This window comes from Malaclemys terrapin, chromosome 1, assembly GCF_027887155.1.
Source record: "Malaclemys terrapin pileata isolate rMalTer1 chromosome 1, rMalTer1.hap1, whole genome shotgun sequence".
Lineage (NCBI taxonomy): Eukaryota > Metazoa > Chordata > Testudines > Emydidae > Malaclemys > Malaclemys terrapin.
The window spans coordinates 79,234,561-79,253,232 of record NC_071505.1 but is presented as its reverse complement, the minus strand read 5'-3'; the positions used below and the strand labels follow the sequence as shown (position 1 = coordinate 79,253,232).

The following is an 18,672-nucleotide window of genomic DNA, read 5'->3' as shown; positions in this document are numbered from 1 at the left end:
TGGTTCAACAGAGCGGCAATGTAGACACAGTGTTATATAAGGTGACTGAATTGGTCTCCAGGAAGTGTCCTACGATGCTCTGCTGTGACTGCTCTGGAGATCGTTTTCAACTGCGCAGCACAGGAGCCAGGTACACAGGAAACAGTCCCTCCCTTGTTAAAGCCCTGGGAACTTTTGAATTCCCATTTTCTGTTTGATCAGCATGGAGAGCTTGCCAGTCCAGCTGATCATGGCAACTCAATACCTCACACACACTCCAGCCTGGAGTACGCAGGAGGTGGTGGATCTTATTGCTCTGTGGGGAGAAGAGTCTGTGCAGGCACAGCTTTGATCCAGCCGAAGAAATGTAGTCATCTACTCAAAGATCGCACAGGGCATGGGAGAGAAGGGCTACAGCAGGGACATGCTGGAGTTCCGCGTAAAAATCAAAGAACTTGGCAGGCGTACCAAAAGACAAGGGAGGCAAACAGTTGTTCTGGTTCTGCATCACAGACATGCCACTTCTACAGTGAGCTGCATGAGATTCTCAGCGGCAACCCCATCACTACCCCCAAACATTGCGTGGATACCTCCCAGGAGTCTGAGTCCCGAGCTACCTCAGGCAACAACGAGGAGGACATTCTGGACAAGGAAGAGGAGGAGAATGGGAGACAGGCAAGGAGTGGATCCATTCGCCTCAAGAACCAGGAGCTATTTTTAACCTTGGAGTCCAGCCAGTCACATGACAACATGGTGGCTGAGCGTGATGCCAGGGAAGGCACCTCTGGTTAGTATGCAATTCCAATCAAACTGTAGGGGTTACATGCTCTTATATTTTGTTTAATCTGAAGAAAAAGTGAGGGGCAGTGGATATCTGCTTCACAGTGGCTGCTCCAGCTACATAAAGAGTGCCCTCCGGAAAAGACTGTGTGTGCACAGGGATTGCCCGGGAATCCTCAGTGGAGATCTCTAGGAAACTTTCTAGGGAAGGGCTGCCTAATTTCTTCTACCATGATAGGACACTTTCCCATGGCACTCCAGTATTAATTCTGCTGGCATTGCGATACACAGCATAGCAATGTAAGGACCGGGTCCGTTCACAAACGCTTGCAGCATCTGCTCTCTTGCCACCTCTGTTTCCTTCAGGAGACTGATATCACATAAGGTCACCTAGGGGAGATGGTGGAAGCTTACATTATGAGTGCTCGTACCGCAAATATTAGAGCATGTGATCCACCACCCATGGTGACTTTTGGGTCCCTCAACCACACTTCCTTTAACATGCTGGTGGTTTTGTTGGCAGGGATTGGTGCTGACCTCACATTCTGCAAGTCCAGGGTGACTATTACCAGCAGCATTAAGAGAAGTGGGGAGTGGGCTTCTGTGCTTTCTTGTGGCCACAAACCCCTGCCCCTCCTCCTTGGACAAAGACTGCAATTTGGGAGGCTTAACGCTGGTCCCTGGTCTCAAAGCAACATCCATGTTGCTAGGGGGAAGGGGCATGGTCCACATGTGCTCCTGATGTGGGTTTCCCACAAGTTACAGCACAAGGCCTGCGCCTAAGCCACTGAGCCGTGCTCCCCATGGGTGAAATAGCAAATCGGTTCGTTAAATAGCTAAGGATTCTGATTATGTTCTGGCTTGAACTTGAGTGTAATAAGGAAGTGATTTTTAAATAGCAACCTTGTGCTAGACCCATGGTATGCACTGACAATGGTTGCCTTGTGCTTTGCATGCCTTACAGTAGCAAGCTTGCCCTTCAGCACATCCTCCACACCAGCAGAGAGGCTTTCACAGATTAGAAGGCGGAAAAAGAGAACATGTGATGATGTGTTCAGCGAGATAATGAATGCCTCTGGGACTGCTGACATGGCGCTAAGAGCCTGGAGTATTTCATTGTCTGAAAAATTGGACATGGACATGGAGAGCATCCCAGGAGCATGAGGGTGGCATGCAGAATGAGATGCTGATTATGAAGGGCCAATCAGATATGTTGAGGCATCTGGTTGAGCTTCAAGAAAAACAGCTTGAGGCTAGACTCCCTTTGCAGCCCCTGCAAAACTGCCTGAAAGCATTGCCCTGTTCCCAATCCCCCTCCTGCAAATGTTCCAGGAGAGGGGTGCGGGGGGAAGTGCAGTATCCCTTTCACTCAACTCTGGGAGAGGGTACTAAGAACAAACAGCAGCCATTCAAAGACCTTTGATGGCAAGACTACTGTGCTTTCACAGACAAGCTGACTTGGTTTCTTCCTTCCCAATTTTATCACATTGTTTGCCCAAGGTTAAATTATTTTCCCAGTCTTTCAGTTTCTTTATGCTTGTGCAATAAAAATCAGTGTTTCAAGAATGAAATGCTCTTTATTTATTCCAATCGTGGGGACTTGGTGGTGGGAGGGGGGTACAGGGAAACTGATGCAACTGGGGGATGGTATGGGAAGGCACAACGCAGATAAGCGGTGCACGTTACTGTGGCTCATTACCGAAACAGGTTTTCAAACCCTCCTGGAGATGAAGAGCTCCTTGCTGGGCTCTTCTTCTTGCCCTGGTATCTGGGTGCTCAAAATTAGCTGTGAACCTATCTGTCTCCATGCCCCACCCCTGCAGAAACTTCTCTCCCTTTGCCTCACAGATATTATGGAGCGCACAGCAGGCAGTGATAAAAATAGGGAAAATGCTTTCACTGAGGTCTAACCTAGTAACCAAATTGTGCCAGCGACCCTTTAAATGGCCAAAGGCACATTCCTCCACCAGTCTGCACTTGCTCCGCCTATTGTTGAACCATTCCTTACTGCTGTCCAACGTGGCCACTGTATGGCTTCATGAGCCATGGGAGCAAGGGGTAGGCTGGGTCTCCCAGGATCACTATTGGCATTGAAATGCCATCAATAGTTATTTTGTGATCTGGAAAGAAAGTTCCTGTTTGCATCTTTCTGAACAGACTTGTGTTCCTATAGATGCGCACGTCATGCACCTTTCCTGACCATCCCACATTGATGTTGGTTACACGCCCCCTGTGATCCACCCACATTTGCAACACCATTGAAAAGTATCCTTAACGGTTTATATACTCTTTGGCTAAGTGGTCTGGTGCCAAGATAAGGATATGCATTCCGTCTATCGCCCTGCCGTGTAAAACCATCCACGATGTCCCGCACGTTGCCCACAGTCGTGACCCTTCTTAGCAGAAGTTGATTAATGGCCCTGCACACTTGGATCACAACAGCTCCCACAGAGGATTTAGCAACTCTGAATTGATTTCCCCCTGACTGGTAGCAGTCTGGCGTTGTAAGCGTCCACAGAGCGATCACCACTCGCTTCTCCACTGTCAGAGCATGTCTCATTTTGGTGTTGCTGCATTTCAGGGCTGGGAAAAGCTCTGCACAAAGTTCCTGGAAAGTGGCCTTCCGCATTTGAAAGTTCTGTAGCCATTGTTCATCATCTCATAGCCGCATAACAAAGCGATCCCAACGGTCAGTTCTTGTTTCCCAGGACCAGAAACGGCGTTCCACTTTTGCTCAGCTGCTGCGTGACTGCCAGAAGCAACCAGGAATTGTTTCTTTCTATGGCTTGCAGCTGGGCTGCTTGAATGACATTGCAATGTTCCACACTGTGGCTCCTGTCTTGGCTCTGGAAATACTGCAGGATAAGGCACAAGGTGTTTGTAATGCTCACAACAAGAATGCACAGCTGAGCGAGGTCCCTGCTTCTCAGGCTATTGCATATGTGTGGCTAAGCCAAGCTTTCAAAAAAAGACACAAGAAAATATGGGTTGTTTGCCGTTGATATCAGGGGAGGGATGGAGGAAGCGGGATCATGGGAGGCCGAAGCCATGTTCGCATTCCTCCCGGTGACAATGTTTTGGTCCCATGAGGTGTTGCAAGCCCTTCCCATAACCCCCTGCAGCTAGTTAAACTGTGGGATAGCTACCCATGGTGCACTACTCTGTGCATCAATGCAAGCGCTGCTAGTGAGGATGCACTCCACTAACACAACCGACCAACTTATTTAGTACAGTGTCTGAGTGTCAACTTACATTAAGTTGACTTAATTTAGTAGTGTAGACATGCCCTAAATCTATTTTCAAATGTTTAGAAAACAGCTAAAATACAGACATCTCCTTTTCTTCCTCCAAAAACAATTTTTCCTTAAAAATCATAATTTTGAGTTTTTATAGTGGCATGACTGCTCAAAGAGGCTTTTTTGTGAGTGGAGTTTAGTATAAAACAACTTTTTTCTGTTTTTGTAACTATTAAAAATAGCTACTACCCATTTGTAAATTGAAATTCACCAAGCCATTAGCTTGTAGCAAAGACTAATATTTTCCACTAAATAACCAAATTTTAAAAATGATTAAAAAGAGCTGTAGTTAGTGTGATACTTTGTTTATTGGGGCAAGGAAAGGAGATTCTTAATCTGCTTTTTATGCCTGGGCCACCATCCTTATGACCGAATAGGAGAATTGGCTCCATTCAGTGTCTGTTGCCACTCGGTAATGGGCAGGTCTTACAGTGTGCTGATTGTCCAGCTGCAGTTGGTTTAAAGTCAGTAGGATCCAAGGAAAATCAATAGGAGATTAATGTGCTCTGCATCTCACAAGATCTGGCCCTGATTGACTAGGGCCCTGATCCAGTGAAGCACACGTTTAAGCATATGTTTAACTTTAAGCCTGTGCATAGTTCCATTGAAGTTAGCTATGTGCCGAAGTATTTTGCTACATCAGGATGTGACAGTGTGATTAATATGACTCAGTCCCTCTTCTCCAAGAACAGAAACTGACAGTACAGAAAACAATAATGTAAACATTTAATATTTATTAAATGTCTTTTCTATATGTTTTAGTGACTCAATATTACATTTTGTCTACATTTTTAGCTTTCAGAAGAATGCCATTTGAGTTAAAAACTGCAACGTATTTCAACTTGGTCCCTTTGAAACTGTCCTATAATTTTACAACTCTGAGAAGTTGCTGTAATCTTAAGAATTCATATTTATTTTATTTTAAAAAGCCCCATGCTGTGAAAGTCAGCTTAACCATCTGAGTTTGGCCAATAAAAGATGGGACATTCAATACTAAGGCTTTCTTATCATCCTAAGCTCATGTTATTGGGTCAAGGTACCAGAAAACACACTCACGGGTATGTGATCATAAGGAGTTTAGGTTTAACAGTATGAAATTAACCACAGAAAATAGCCTTTGCTTTGAATTGCTTTATATTTGTTGGTTTGTCAAACTCTTTAATATCATGATTTTTAACATGCTATATGTTAGTGTCTGAATTATTTCTGTCTCGATAAATTTAATACATGATGCCAACAAAGCTCCTCCTACACCATGAATACTTTTTGTAATCAATGAATTGATTAGTATTACTATAACTGCAATTATACTCAGATATTTTTTCTTTGTTAAATTAATATCTTTTTAAATGAATTTAAATTAATTCCCCCTGCTAACTGGAAAGCAAACAAGTCTGCATCCTTTATTTTAATAAAAGCATTAATTACTTTAGCATCTCAGAATTTTTCTTCATTTTGTAATTTTTCTGTTGTATTAGCATGGAACTGAGTAACTGCTTTCTTTCACATTTGTTTTTCTTTTCTCTCAGTAATAATGGGAGTTGATTATTGTTTTGGGCACTAAAAAGCAACTACTATAAGAAACGTAGATTTTATTTCCAATAGTTAGTATCAACGTCTGAATTTTGTCTCTTGTGAATTAGTTCACAGAGGAGGAGTTAATTGTGTATCATTCCATCCTTCTGGTAACTATCTCATCACTGCTTCTACTGATGGTACCCTTAAAATTATGGATCTCTTAGAAGGAAGACTTATATATACGCTTCATGGACACAAGGTATAGCAGTACTGTAGTAGTTCTTTTTTAACTGAAATGTTAGTAGATTTTATCATATCGATATGTTTAATAACTTCATTAGAGGAGAAATAATACACTTGCGTGGTGGACTAATGATGCCAGTTATTTGCCAATGCACGGCATTTTCAATGGAAAATGCAGCTTCTCACAAGTTGACAGAAATTGCATAACCTCAAGTGACAGTCATGCCACTACAGTGTATGTTCTTTAATGCTGGGTAACAGTTTTCATACTGAATTAATATCTGAAATCAAGAGGGTAATGTTCTTCAGTAATTTTGCAGATGAACAACTAATCATCTACTAGATAAGTACATGTGCTGTATAAACCTTCTGTAGTTAACGGGGGAGTGTGTGACAGTCTTAACAAGAACCTCCTATCACCACTTTCCTTTTCTCTCTTCCTCCCTAATATGCAGCAAGCCCTACTTTCTGATTGAATTATTTATGATAAAAATATCAAATATATAGTAAAAATATAAAGTAAAATAGATATGGGAAATATAGTATTGTTTAGAATAATAAGTAATACGGCAATAATCATGACCTAATATTTTCCTGTGATTTGTAGTATTCATCTTTCACTCAACTTTAATTTTGTAGAAATCATCATTGCAATTGGACTATTTCTCATTAATTGTTTGCAGTGTTGTTGTAGCTATGTTAGTCCCAGGATATTAGAGCGACAAGGTGAGTGAGGTAATATCTTTTAGTGAACCAATTTCTGTTGGTGAAAGAGACCAGCTTTTGAGCTGTACAGAGCTCCTCCTCCTTCAGAAAATTTGAAAGCTTGTCTCTTTCACGAACAGAAGGTGGTCCAATAAAAATATTACCTCATCCATTTTGTCTATCTTATTCATTAGCATTAGAAAGTTGTTGCACTTCTGGAGTTCTGTTGAACAACAGATGACTATCTATATTTCAGTGTAAAGAGAGAGACTGTAATAGAAATAAATTATTTTAGCACATTACTGAACTTGTTTTTAATTTTACAGGGACCTGTGCTTTCTGTGGCCTTTTCCAAAGGTGGGGAAAAATTTGCATCAGGTGGAGCTGATGCACAGGTTTGTTTAAAAACTAGATGTTCTATATAAAACAATCATTCTTTCAGTATTTATTACAGTGAGTGAATGAGTTAGTGTTTTGAAACATGAGAATGACAGTAGACTTATTGGATCCATTTTGCATGTTTTTAGTAATTGTTTCTAGGTAGGCTTATATGCAAGTTTAATTTGCGATATCTTATACTATTTTTTGTTTTGTGTAATAAAATTACATTTTTACATTCACTGGTTCCAATTGAGTATTCCAGTAAAAAACAGGACTGCACTCCATTTGTATTTTGAGTCCCATATCATAAGAAAGACACCAGAAGTAATGATTCAAGTTCAGGGAAACAATGTGGATCATAATACAGCAATTCAAACAAATCTCTTCTATTCAGAAGTGCACAGCAGGAAAGTAATTTTGCTGTGCTTTGGTTAAAGATGATGATTTTGATGATGATTCACATAGGATAGATATATCTACATACATGCTCTGTTTGCTAGGTTGTCCCTTCTAATTAGAGGAAGGTACCTAGTCTGTTAGTGCACAAATTAATGAGATATTAGAAAATTTGGGCTGAGATAGGGCAAAATCTGTTTAGATTGTTGTTCTGCCAGTTTAAATTAGCCAAAGCACTAGATTTCATACAGAGTATCAGTTTAATAATTCCACGCAAAATAAGTTTTATTAAACCAGCAAGTCATATAATTAATCCTTATCCGGACTGTGGATGCAGTAGATTGTGCCAATGTGGGTAAATCTGGTCACTATGAAATGCCACCATATCTGGTCTTAGAGCTGCTTCTCCAGGTCTTTACATGGTAAAAGAATAAAGGGGCACAATTAAGGAAAATAGAAATCATCTAGCACTTGGATTAGAACTTTATATTCTGTAAAATGCTTCCTCAGTATTATGTGGCAATAACAAAAAAAGAACAAAATGTGTTTTGGGAGCCCATGATGGAGGCACAGAGAACAGCTTTGTGGAAGTGACACTCCGGGGAGTTACTACAAACATGTTTCATATTTTGTTGGGGGAAGAAAAGGGTGGAATTTTACTCAACAACTAATAGAAAACACAACTTGAAGGAATAAAGTTCAAACTAAAGACTCAGGTGGTATTGGAAAGAAGACATCACAGTCTTACTTCTAAAGTGCAATCGGATGCAAAGAACCAGAGATGTAGCTTCATGTGGCACCTTTTCTAGAAATGAGTTGGGGAAACTCAAAGGAAATAAAAGAACTGCTGACATGACAGTGAATCTGCAACAGCAATCAAAAGACTGGCAAATATTGGAGAGAAATAAACTCTGACTGAAGCAAGGATATGGATGCTGGAGGATTTTGCTAGTAAAAAAGATTGAAATTTGAGATGTAAAAGATTTGCAGAAAGACACGTGGTCAATAAATGAAATTATTATGAAAATGAAGCTAGATGTAACAACTAAAATATTTGAGCATAAAAGGAGGAAATCTTACCAAATTCGTGCAAATGCTTTTTCACTTTACTATGTGCTAATTAAAGAGTGCAGTTTGGAGGTGAAAAAAGTACACCAAATAGTGGAATAGTGAAACTGTTATGGTAAACTTAATAGTCTTCAAAAGGCAAAAAGTTCTTATGAATTTACCTGTCAAGGAACACAACACTTTGTTTATCCATACATCTCAAGAAGATGAATAGGGCACTTTGCATCTCTTGGAGCTATTAGCTCTTCACAACCGTGAAGGATAGAAACATTTTAAACTATAGCTTCTTGAGCATTTATTCAATGACCAAAATACTCTATTATTTCAATTGAAGTAGAAATGGTTAAAAATAACAAAATGTTAATTAAAAAAAAAAAATTAAAGTAGCCTATACCTTACATTTTGCTGCACCTGAGAAGTAAGTCAGACTTCAGATCTGAAAAATTACTAGGAATTTTATTTGCATTAAGGAGCCAAAACAGAGTTAGCAAAAACAATTCTTAAAGGGCTCATTGTAAAATAATTATAATTCATAAACTAATTAACAGATTTACATGGAAATTCTGAGGAGCATGTTTCTTACTAAAAATAATAAGTGCTGTTCTATGGAGGATACAGTACAGTATTCTGTGAGGGGCATATAAACCCTCCACTGTAACAGCCAGGAAGGGGTGAATGGGCAGAACAGTTACTTCCCAAGCTGACCACCCACAGCTGAGATGAATGGCTGTTCTTGGAGAGAAGAGTCTCCAGAATAAAAGAGAAGAGAACAGGGAGGAGAACTCGCAGGAAAAAGAATTTAAAGAGACTTCCCAAACAGTTGGAGAAGGCTCATGGTGCAAGGGGCTGCACGCAGCCAGAGAACTCAAGGGGAGAGTCCCCTTGGGCACTCTAGCAGCATGCAGCCTCTTGCATCAGCCTGACAGCAGGAAGTGGCACAGGGAAACAGCAGGGAGTCTATGGAAGCACTCTAGCTGCTTAATAGAGTCCCTGGGCCAGAACCCAGAGAAGAGGGAAGGCCTGGGTTCCCACACTGATCCTCCAAAGTTATCAAACCTACGGTGGGGCTGCCAGGTCATTAGACTTCTGCTTTATTGGAGTCTTTATTACCCTGGAAGGGATGGACTATAGATGACCCGACCAGAGGGCTGAGTCATAAAAAGGGGTGCAAGCTACCTCAGGCTCGGAGTGAGCAAGGATGGGGGCACCAGAAGAGACTGCTAAACTATGCTCCGCCATGGGAGGGGGCACTGGCCAGCCAGTGACCCTTCTATAATTCTTACAAGAGTTTTTTAATTCCTGGTCTAAGCTAAAATCTCAACTCAACTTTCTGGAACTGCTATAGTGCTTCTCTAATAATCTCTATACTAAATGTATTCATTTTAGGGGATGTCTTGAGGTAATTATTAAAACTTTTTAGTAAATAGCTACAGTTAGTAGCACAGATGATGCACATAAAGGACACAGATTTCCCTGTAGTAATGCCTTAGGAGATCTAGTAACATTTGTCATCTGTTGAAAAGGCTACTTTATGTAAAGACAATAGAACAAAAATGTTTTCCAAAATTTGTCATTATGAAGTGGATTATTTTGTCAGATTACATGGAATAGATAAAGCTCAATCAGATGTCACTTGCTTACATTTCCAGTCTATACGGAGGTTTAAATTGGAATTTGTTTTGGATTTTTTTCTTTCCTTTTAAAATGCTTAAGGAGCATAGTTGAATGATGCTTTTGCACATCATCTTGAAATCCTACTCCCCTCCCCCCATTACATAGTGTTTTCTTTATAGCTGTCTGTCTTCAAGCTATTATATGTTATAGTATTGGCATCTCTTGTTGTGTTCTTAAAGGCTTTTTAAAAAATATTTTTTAACTTTTGCATAAATCACTGTATCGTAGATATTTTCAGTTCTTAAGGGAGAACTTAATTTAATGCAAGAAAATCCTGCATAACACATGCTTTTTGATTTTGGGGGTACTGTTATTACATGGCATTTTTGTGAAGAGTTTTCATAGGAACATACTCCATATCATGTTGGCTATTGCTCTGTAAAATGTATAAAGTCTCTGTCAATCCTATTTTACCCTGTTTTTATTTACAAAGAAAGAGCTCTCTTTCTTTCCCAATCATAATTTTATCTGGTTATAATTTTCTTGGTGTCCTGTGTATTTTGCTATAGTTTACATTAATATATCTTAATCTTTAAAATTTGGCACAACAGACCATGGAACCTTTCATTTTTCTTTTTTTAAGAGTAGCAGGCTATAGTTGTTCACATGAACAGTGTTAACCAAATTCTCTCCAGTGAGAAGAGGAAATGGCATAGTTAAATTGAGTGGCCACCCACAGAGATGAAAGGGGGAATGTAATGGGGTCTACAAACCCCATACTGAACATAGACAGAGCGGGGAGGAGAGTCCCTCCTGTTTACAAGCAAGCATCTTGATCACAACCCCTTGCAGCTGCCAGACCCACTAATGATGGAGGCAGGCACCCACAGCTGCAACCAATAAAGGAAATAGGGTCTGCTGTAAAGAAAAGAGGGCAGAGAAAGAAGGGGAGGCAGAAAGGCCTGGGGTAGCAAAGTGGTGACAGCCTTGCACCAGGTTGGCTCCAAGAAAACAGCCAGAGACTAGCAGAGAGACACACCTAGGAAGTAACAGGCTTTAAGGAATGTAAGGGTCCAAACACTGACCTCACTGACAGCAAGTTAATGGGGGGAGGGCAGTTAGGTGAAGCTGAGGCCACCCCAAGAGCCCATGACAGGGAACAATTCCATAAGGAATGTGTAACCTTCTAGGACCAGTGTTTTTTTTCAAATGTTTTGTACAGTTAACACTTTAGATTTCCACTCAAGAAGCAGCAGTATGGAAGAGGTGAGACTTGAAACAATCATGTAATGAAGATTTTTAACAGTCAAAAGTAACAATAAGAGTCCAGTTATTTGGGAATAGAGTAAAGGTTGAACTGCCCAAAAACTACTTTAGTCTTTCTTACAAGAATTAATAAGTGATGAGCGCATTCTCTGTATCCTACCTGCCTCTGACGAGGGCATGTTCTGTGAAAGCTCCCAGTCAAGGGAGTAGTCAAATAGTTAACATTACTGAATTTCCATCAACCCTTTTTTTTCTTTTCCTGCTATACACACAGATATTGTAATTTCCTCCCAACAAACATTTTAGGTACTGTTTCCCTGGTGTTCTCTGTCATGACTGCAACAAATAACTGTTGAGTAGCTAGTCAAGCAGCTATAAAATGAACATGTGAACAGCTATAGATTAAAATGAAGAACAGGAGTACTTGTGGCACCTTAGAGACTAACAAATTTATTAGAGCATAAGCTTTCGTGGACTACAGCCCACTTCTTCGGATGCATATAGAATGGAACATATATTGAGGAGATATATATACACACATACAGAGAGCATAAACAGGTGATTAAAATGTTTCTCTCTTCTCCATACCAATCTTTCTTAAGTTGGAGAGAGGCTACATAATTGTCAACTTTTGTTCAAACTGGCATGTTGGAAATAATTTCCCCAATAGATTTATCAAGGTTTGCCAGGATTCTTTTTCCACGCAAACATTTCTTTCTTATTCCAGAGTCCATTTGGTGTTGGTTACATCAAAAATAACAATATAACTATATACACACTTATTCTCTGTATCCTACTAACAATTCAGTTATAAGCATTGGCCAAAATACTTACAACAGGATCAGGCCCTGGGTGATACCTTCCTATCATGGTATGATTCCAGAGGGGTAAGGAAAAGCTCTCCTGAAGACATTCATTCCTAAAGAACCCTGATTTTATATACTATAGTAAACAAGTGATGTCATTGCTGGTAATTGCGCCTTAGCTAAAGCCAAGGGAAGGAATTTTTGGGCTGAGCCCTGGACCTAGCACCCAATTGACCATGTTTTCTTAATTTCTGTTACTTCAACCTAAACCTTAAATAAGATAACACTGGTATTGCACGGGTCATTACAGCTTTAATACAAACAATCCTCCTTTCTTGTGATCTCATTCTTTTTGGTCAAATGCTTTGGGCCTATCACTCATGCTAATATCTAAATCCAACTTAAAACAATATCTCATTGAGGCCAAAACTAGGCCTATAGTCCTACATGGAGTCCTTCCACTAAAGAAATTTAAAGGAAACAGACATTTGATTTGGTACTGCATGACATTTTAATTAAAAAAAAACTAGAACAATACAAAATTAACATGGCCCATATTAAATGGATTAAAAACTAAGTAACTGATGGGTCTCAAAATGTAATTGTAAATGGGGAATCATCAATGAGTTGTGTTTCTTGTGGGGATTTGAAGGGATTGATTCTTGGCCTAAGCTATTTAATTTTCATCAATGACCTGTAAGAAAACACAAAATCCTACTAATAAAATTGACAGGTTACACAAAGATTAGGGGAGTGGTAAATAATGAAGAGGACAGGTCACTGATACAGGTGATCTAGATAGCGTCCAGCTTAACAAGCAATCAAAAATGCATTTCAGTATGGCCAAATGTAAGGTCACATAAAGAAACAAAGAATGTAGCTCATACTTACAGGTTGGAAGACTCTACCCTGAGAAGCAGTGATTCTGAAAAGGACTTTAGAATCATGGTGGATAATCAAGTCAATATGAGTTCCTAGTATGATGCTTTGGCCAAAAGGGCTAACACAATTCTCGGATGCATGAATGAGGGAATATTGAGTAGGAACAGAGCAGCTCTATTTCCTTTGTATTTGGCTCAGGTGGGACTGCTGATAGAATATGGTGTCCAGTTCTGGTGTCCAAAATTCAAGAAAGATATTGAAAAATCAGAGGGCTCAGAGAAGAGCCATCTACTAAATGAAGGATTGGAAAACGTATCTATAAGAAAATACTTAAGGAGCTCAATCTCTTTGGCTTATCAAAAAGAAGGTTGAGGTGCCTTGACAATAGTACTTACACGGGGAATAGAAATTTGATAATAGAGGGCTCTTCAGTATAGCACAGATTCATATAACAAGATCAAATGATTGGAAGTTGAAGCTAGGAAAAATTCAAATTAAAAATAAAGTGAAATTTTTTAACCGTGATGGAATTAATTATTGGAACAATTTACCAAAGATGGTGGTGGTTTAGGCTTAATCAATTTTTTCCCTTTATATAATTTCAGACAAAATTATTGTTACTTACAGTGTCTGAACATATATTTATGCCATGCAATAATAACAGAGAAGACAGAATTTGTAAACGACCCAAGTTACCACATTCTGGGGCACTTGTACCTTCCATGATGGTCATTGCCTCCTCTGATATCCTGGTCTGGTCCTTTAGTCCAGTACTTCAATTTCTGGTTCGGTGTTTCTACAGTTTGGGCAGAGTTCACTTAGGTCTTTTGTATCTTTCTGCGTTCCAAATTACTTCATTTTATCCAATTGGCCTTTAGCACATCACCTGTTTAATTTTTATATGTATCCATACATTACATATGAGTAACCTTCAGTTACCCAACTTCTGCATTTTTCCGGATAGTTTTGCAGGTTCTGGATCATGTTGTTCTGTGTCACCATGTTCCTGGATCTTCCCAGAAAAAGAGGTTTTTATTTATCATTACATGATTGTATACCTCTTACTTGCATCTTCCAACACAATACATTACTTATCTTGACAGCAAATAACATCATCTTAAACAATTCAGCAATTTTATATCAAAGAATTGACAAAACCACACTGATGCCAGGCAAGGGCTTGACCTAAGTTTTAGCTTATCTATAATTAATTATTCATAATTTCAAATTAGTAAAATATAGCTATATCAAAGCTCTTAATCTTATTTAACAATCCTTCATTTTCTAGTTCAGTATAAGTATGTTACCCTGTTTTATTCTTTAATCTATTAGAATCGGGGTGGGGTCTGGAGCATATGCTATAATTCGTTAACATTTCTTTATCTTCTGCAAGCATAGGTTTGTCAGGGGACAAACCCTTATATTTATATTTCAATTCAAAGTCCAAAACCTTATACTGTATTGCCAAGACTCGTTAGGGTTTTTGTTTTTTTTTTCTGTTACAAATTTTGAGGTGCTTGTATTTTTAACTGTAATCAACAGAATATCACTAAACAGTTATGGTTTGGATATTAGAATATGCTGAAAGTCAAATTCCTAACATTGAACCTTTATTATTTTAAACAGTGTTTTGCCTTTAAAATGATATTGTAGGTTCTTTATGGAAATTGCACATATCTATTGTATTGCAATTTGGAGAGCAGAAGATTTGTACCATTACTTTTTGAAAATCAAGTTCCTGTAGTTTTCCTTTTGAAGAGTTATTTTCCTTATTAAAAAAATTATTCAATTTTAATAAGGTTGATGGTTGATTTACAGGTATTACTGTGGAAGACGAATTTTGATTCATTTAACTATAAGGAAGTTCTTAAACAACATAGAAGAAGAATACATACTGATGACCCACCTCACCTTCTTGATATTTATCCAAGATCACCTCATCCCCATGATGGGCAATCTCAGTCAATTGAAGTAAGTTCTATGATTATCCACACTAATATTTACAGTTTCTCTCTCTCTAACTAACATTGGCTGTCAAAATATCATTTATACTGAGATGAGGTCTGTGTGGCATCACATAATGCAGTGCTAAGCAATTTCTTGTCATTTATTATCAGTATCAGCGTTTTTCTTTTTTGTTTCAAAGAATATAAAATTTTTAGAAACAGACACTGAATGTATTGAAATATCTTTATTAGTCTTTCTAAAAATTATTGACATCCTCATTTTTCATAACATGAAAATAAGACTTATGATTATTGTAATTCAGAAATTATTCCCTCTCATTAATGAAACCTAAAAAATGAATACTGTAAAGATTTAGAATTGTTTAAAGTAAATTATCAGGTGTAGCTTGATCCATATTTTTCCTATCACTGCAAATTCTTGATCGTAATGAGGAAGATTTGGGTATATATTTTGGATACAAGCTCTGTGTTCTTGTGAGCAACTAAGTGCAGAATGCTGTCTCTTGGCATTTCTCATTAGCACTAACTATACTTGAAAGTTTGTGGTACTTCACTTTGTTGGCCCTCATGTTTATAATCAGACAGAAAGAATCATAGAAGATTAGAGTTGGAAGAAACCTCAGGTGGTCATCTTGTCCAATTCCCTGCTCAAAGCAGGACCAACACCAACTAAATCATCCCAGCCAGGGCTTTGTCAAGCTGGGCCTTAAAAACCTCTAAGGATAGAGATTTCACCACCTCCCTAGGTAACCCATTCCAATACTTCACCACCCTTCTAGTGAAATAGTTTTTCCTAATATCCAATCTAGACCTCCCCAACTGCAACTGGAGACCATTGTTCCTTGTTGTCATCTGCCACCACTGAGCACAGCCTAGCTCCATCCTCTTTGGAACCCCCCGTTCAGGTAGTCGAAGGCTGCTATCCATTCCCCTCCCCCCCCCCCCCCCCCGCTTACTCTTCTTTTCTGCAGATAGTTATGCTAGCTGTAAGATTTTGTCATATTAAAAAGCAGTGGTCTCAGCATGATGGCACAAATACAAAATGTGACAAACTCAGTCAGCAACAATATGTAGGTGACCAATAATAACTTTGGCAATTTGTTGTTGTTTCTGTGATTTAAGTCCTCCATTTTAATGTCTCATTCCATCAGCAACATTTAAAAAATAATGTTACAATGTCACCAATAGATAATAATGAAAGAAGTACTGTAACTTCTCTCCAGCTGTCTCATATGATATAAATGAATCATCAGAGCAGCAAACAATAATGCCGATGATAGCAAGAGGTTGCCTTAAAATTTTGAATGACCAATTAATAGCTAAATCTTTGAGGTGGCATTTGTTAGTAAAAGCATTTACCATCTCTGAAAATTGCCAGATCCAGTGTACTCAGTTTATATGTGAAAGAAATTGTTTTGTTGTTTTTTAAGAACATTCAGACTTGCAAACTAAGTTGAAGATGTGAAAGTCAAGCTGACCTTTTCTGAGTATGCCTTACCAGTAAGCCTTGCCTCCAAGTGAGGTGTATTATATAGCAGGTACAATCAATTGTGTAATTGAAGCACCTCAGTTGTGTAGGGTTCACTGCTCACGAACTAGTAATAACACAAATTGACTTTCATATCCCATGTTCAGTTTGCATGTCTCAGAAAAAAGTTTTTTCTAAACTGAATAAACTTGACCTGGAAGATGTATCATCCCGTGTCTCATTATGCCATTTTAGAGTCACTTTTCAGATTATAACTGCACTCTTCTTTTGTTCATACTTCATTTCCTGCCCCTGAAATAGCCCTGCTATTTCCTCTCCCCCCAACAAATAGGGGTATGTAGTATATTTCAGCCGTAGGACAATCTGGTTATGATACTTAATCCTTCTAGTAACTCATGTCTCCAGTGTGCAAGTAAATGGAGACATTAAACAAAAAGCAGAGCTGCTTAGCTTTGACAAACAACAAATGATATATTTTATGGGGAATGGCAGGTGGAGAAGTTAGTCCTTAACTAAATCTGAGGCTTATATATTTAAAATTAACTCAGTGATGCTGGGCATTGTAGCACATTAAGAGGCCCCAGGAGCTGCTTTTTGTATTCTTTAGAATGTATACAAGCATTAAGGGCAAAACCACAAATAGGTTAATCAATTTTAAGTGGCAGTAATAAAAGAATGCATAACCTTTCAAGCCTTCACGGAGACAGAAATGCAATCCAGCAATATTAAATATACCTATCTCATAGAACTGGAAGGGACCCCGAAAGGTCGAGTCCAGCCCCCTGCCTTCACTGGTAGGATCAAGTACTGATTTTGCCCCAGATCCCTAAGTGGGCCCCTCAATGATTGAAGAAGATTGAATATTCAAGAAGGGTTGAATATATTACTACAAAATGTGTCAAGAAAGAGACCTAGACACCTCTATAGCAGGCATGAAAACTATTTAATTGCCTTAGGAAAAAAATACTAAGGCCTGGCCTACATCTAAAATTCTTCCGTTGACATAGATACCTCCTTTCAGAGAGGTGGATTACCTATATGTACAGAAAACCCCCTTTCTGTCAATGTAGAAAGTGTCTACACTACAGCAGCACAGCTGCAGAGCCATAGCTGTGCCGGTGCAGTCACTCTAGTATAGATATACCCTAAGAATGCATGACAGTGTGTGGGAATCAAACAAGTCCATAAAAAAAAAAAGCACAACTTATGAATCTTAAGGACTTCCATAATTAGTCCATCTCATGGTATTCTACCGCCTATAGTGACAGAAACCTGAAGCTTCCAGGGAAGGTGTGAGTACATCCAGATTTCATCTTGATGATTGTGTAATGTTGTACACAATGATGGTACTAGTGAAGGTATCTTTCTGAATTCTCCAGGGGATCACTCTACTTTCTAAAGCTTAACTGGTAGCTACTATAATAATATATAATCACAACTAGTGAGGAATTCATCCAATCCTGCTTAAAATTCAGATCCATTATGTGTCTTAATGTATGGCACCAAATTCCATCTTTATAGTTTATAAAATTTTACGATTCGATAAATTAACATCATTTAAAATGATCAGGCTGATGTTTGAGATTAGGAGTAACCAGAGCTCCAAGTATTCTGCAGTTCTCAAAAGTAAGCTTTCATTATAAAAAAAAAAAAAAAAAAAAAACACCTTATAAAGAATGTCTACAATGTGATAAGACCCATGGCTGGCCAAGGTAAGCTGGCTCAGCTGTGGGGATATAACAGTACAGTGTAGATCAGAGGTGGGCAAACTATGGCCCGTGGGCCGGATCCGGCCCCTCAGGACTTTGGATCTGGCCCGGGGGATTGCTCCCCATGGCACCGTGGGCGCCGTTCTCAGAAGGGTCCGGCATCACTTCCCTGCGGCCCCCAGGCACTGCCCCCCGCAGCTCCCATTGGCTGCGGTTCCCCGTTCTCGGCCAGTGGGAGCTTCAGGGGAGGCACCTGGAGGCCTGGCAAGGGCAGTGCATGCGGAGCACCTCGTACACCCTGCACCCCTCCTGCACCCCAAACCCCTGCCCTGAGCCCCCTCCTGCAGTCTGCACCCCTGCCCTGAGCCTCCTCCTGGACTCCGCATCCCTCCTGCACCCCAGCCCCCTCATGCATCCCTCTTCTGCTCCAATCCCTTGCCTTGAGCCCTTTCCTGCACCCCCTCCCACACCACGCACTCCCTCCCGCACCCCAACCCCCTGCCCCGGCCCTGCATACAATTTCCCCACCCAAATGTGGCCCTCGGCCCAAAACGTTTGCCCACCCCGGGTGTA

General features: G+C 39.6%; 1 protein-coding gene across 7 annotated transcripts in view; it reads left to right on the top strand.

Moving 5' to 3' along the window:
* Nucleotides 1-18,672, top strand: part of POC1B (POC1 centriolar protein B) — a 99,892-nt gene that overhangs the window by 21,841 nt on the left and 59,379 nt on the right. For all 7 annotated transcript variants that reach the window (XM_054027747.1, XM_054027765.1, XM_054027755.1 and 4 more), the window contains 3 exons: nt 5,699-5,832; nt 6,848-6,916; nt 14,753-14,905. In XM_054027747.1, coding sequence (XP_053883722.1) covers nt 5,699-5,832; nt 6,848-6,916; nt 14,753-14,905 — 356 coding nt within the window. The remainder of the gene's footprint in view (nt 1-5,698; nt 5,833-6,847; nt 6,917-14,752; nt 14,906-18,672) is intronic.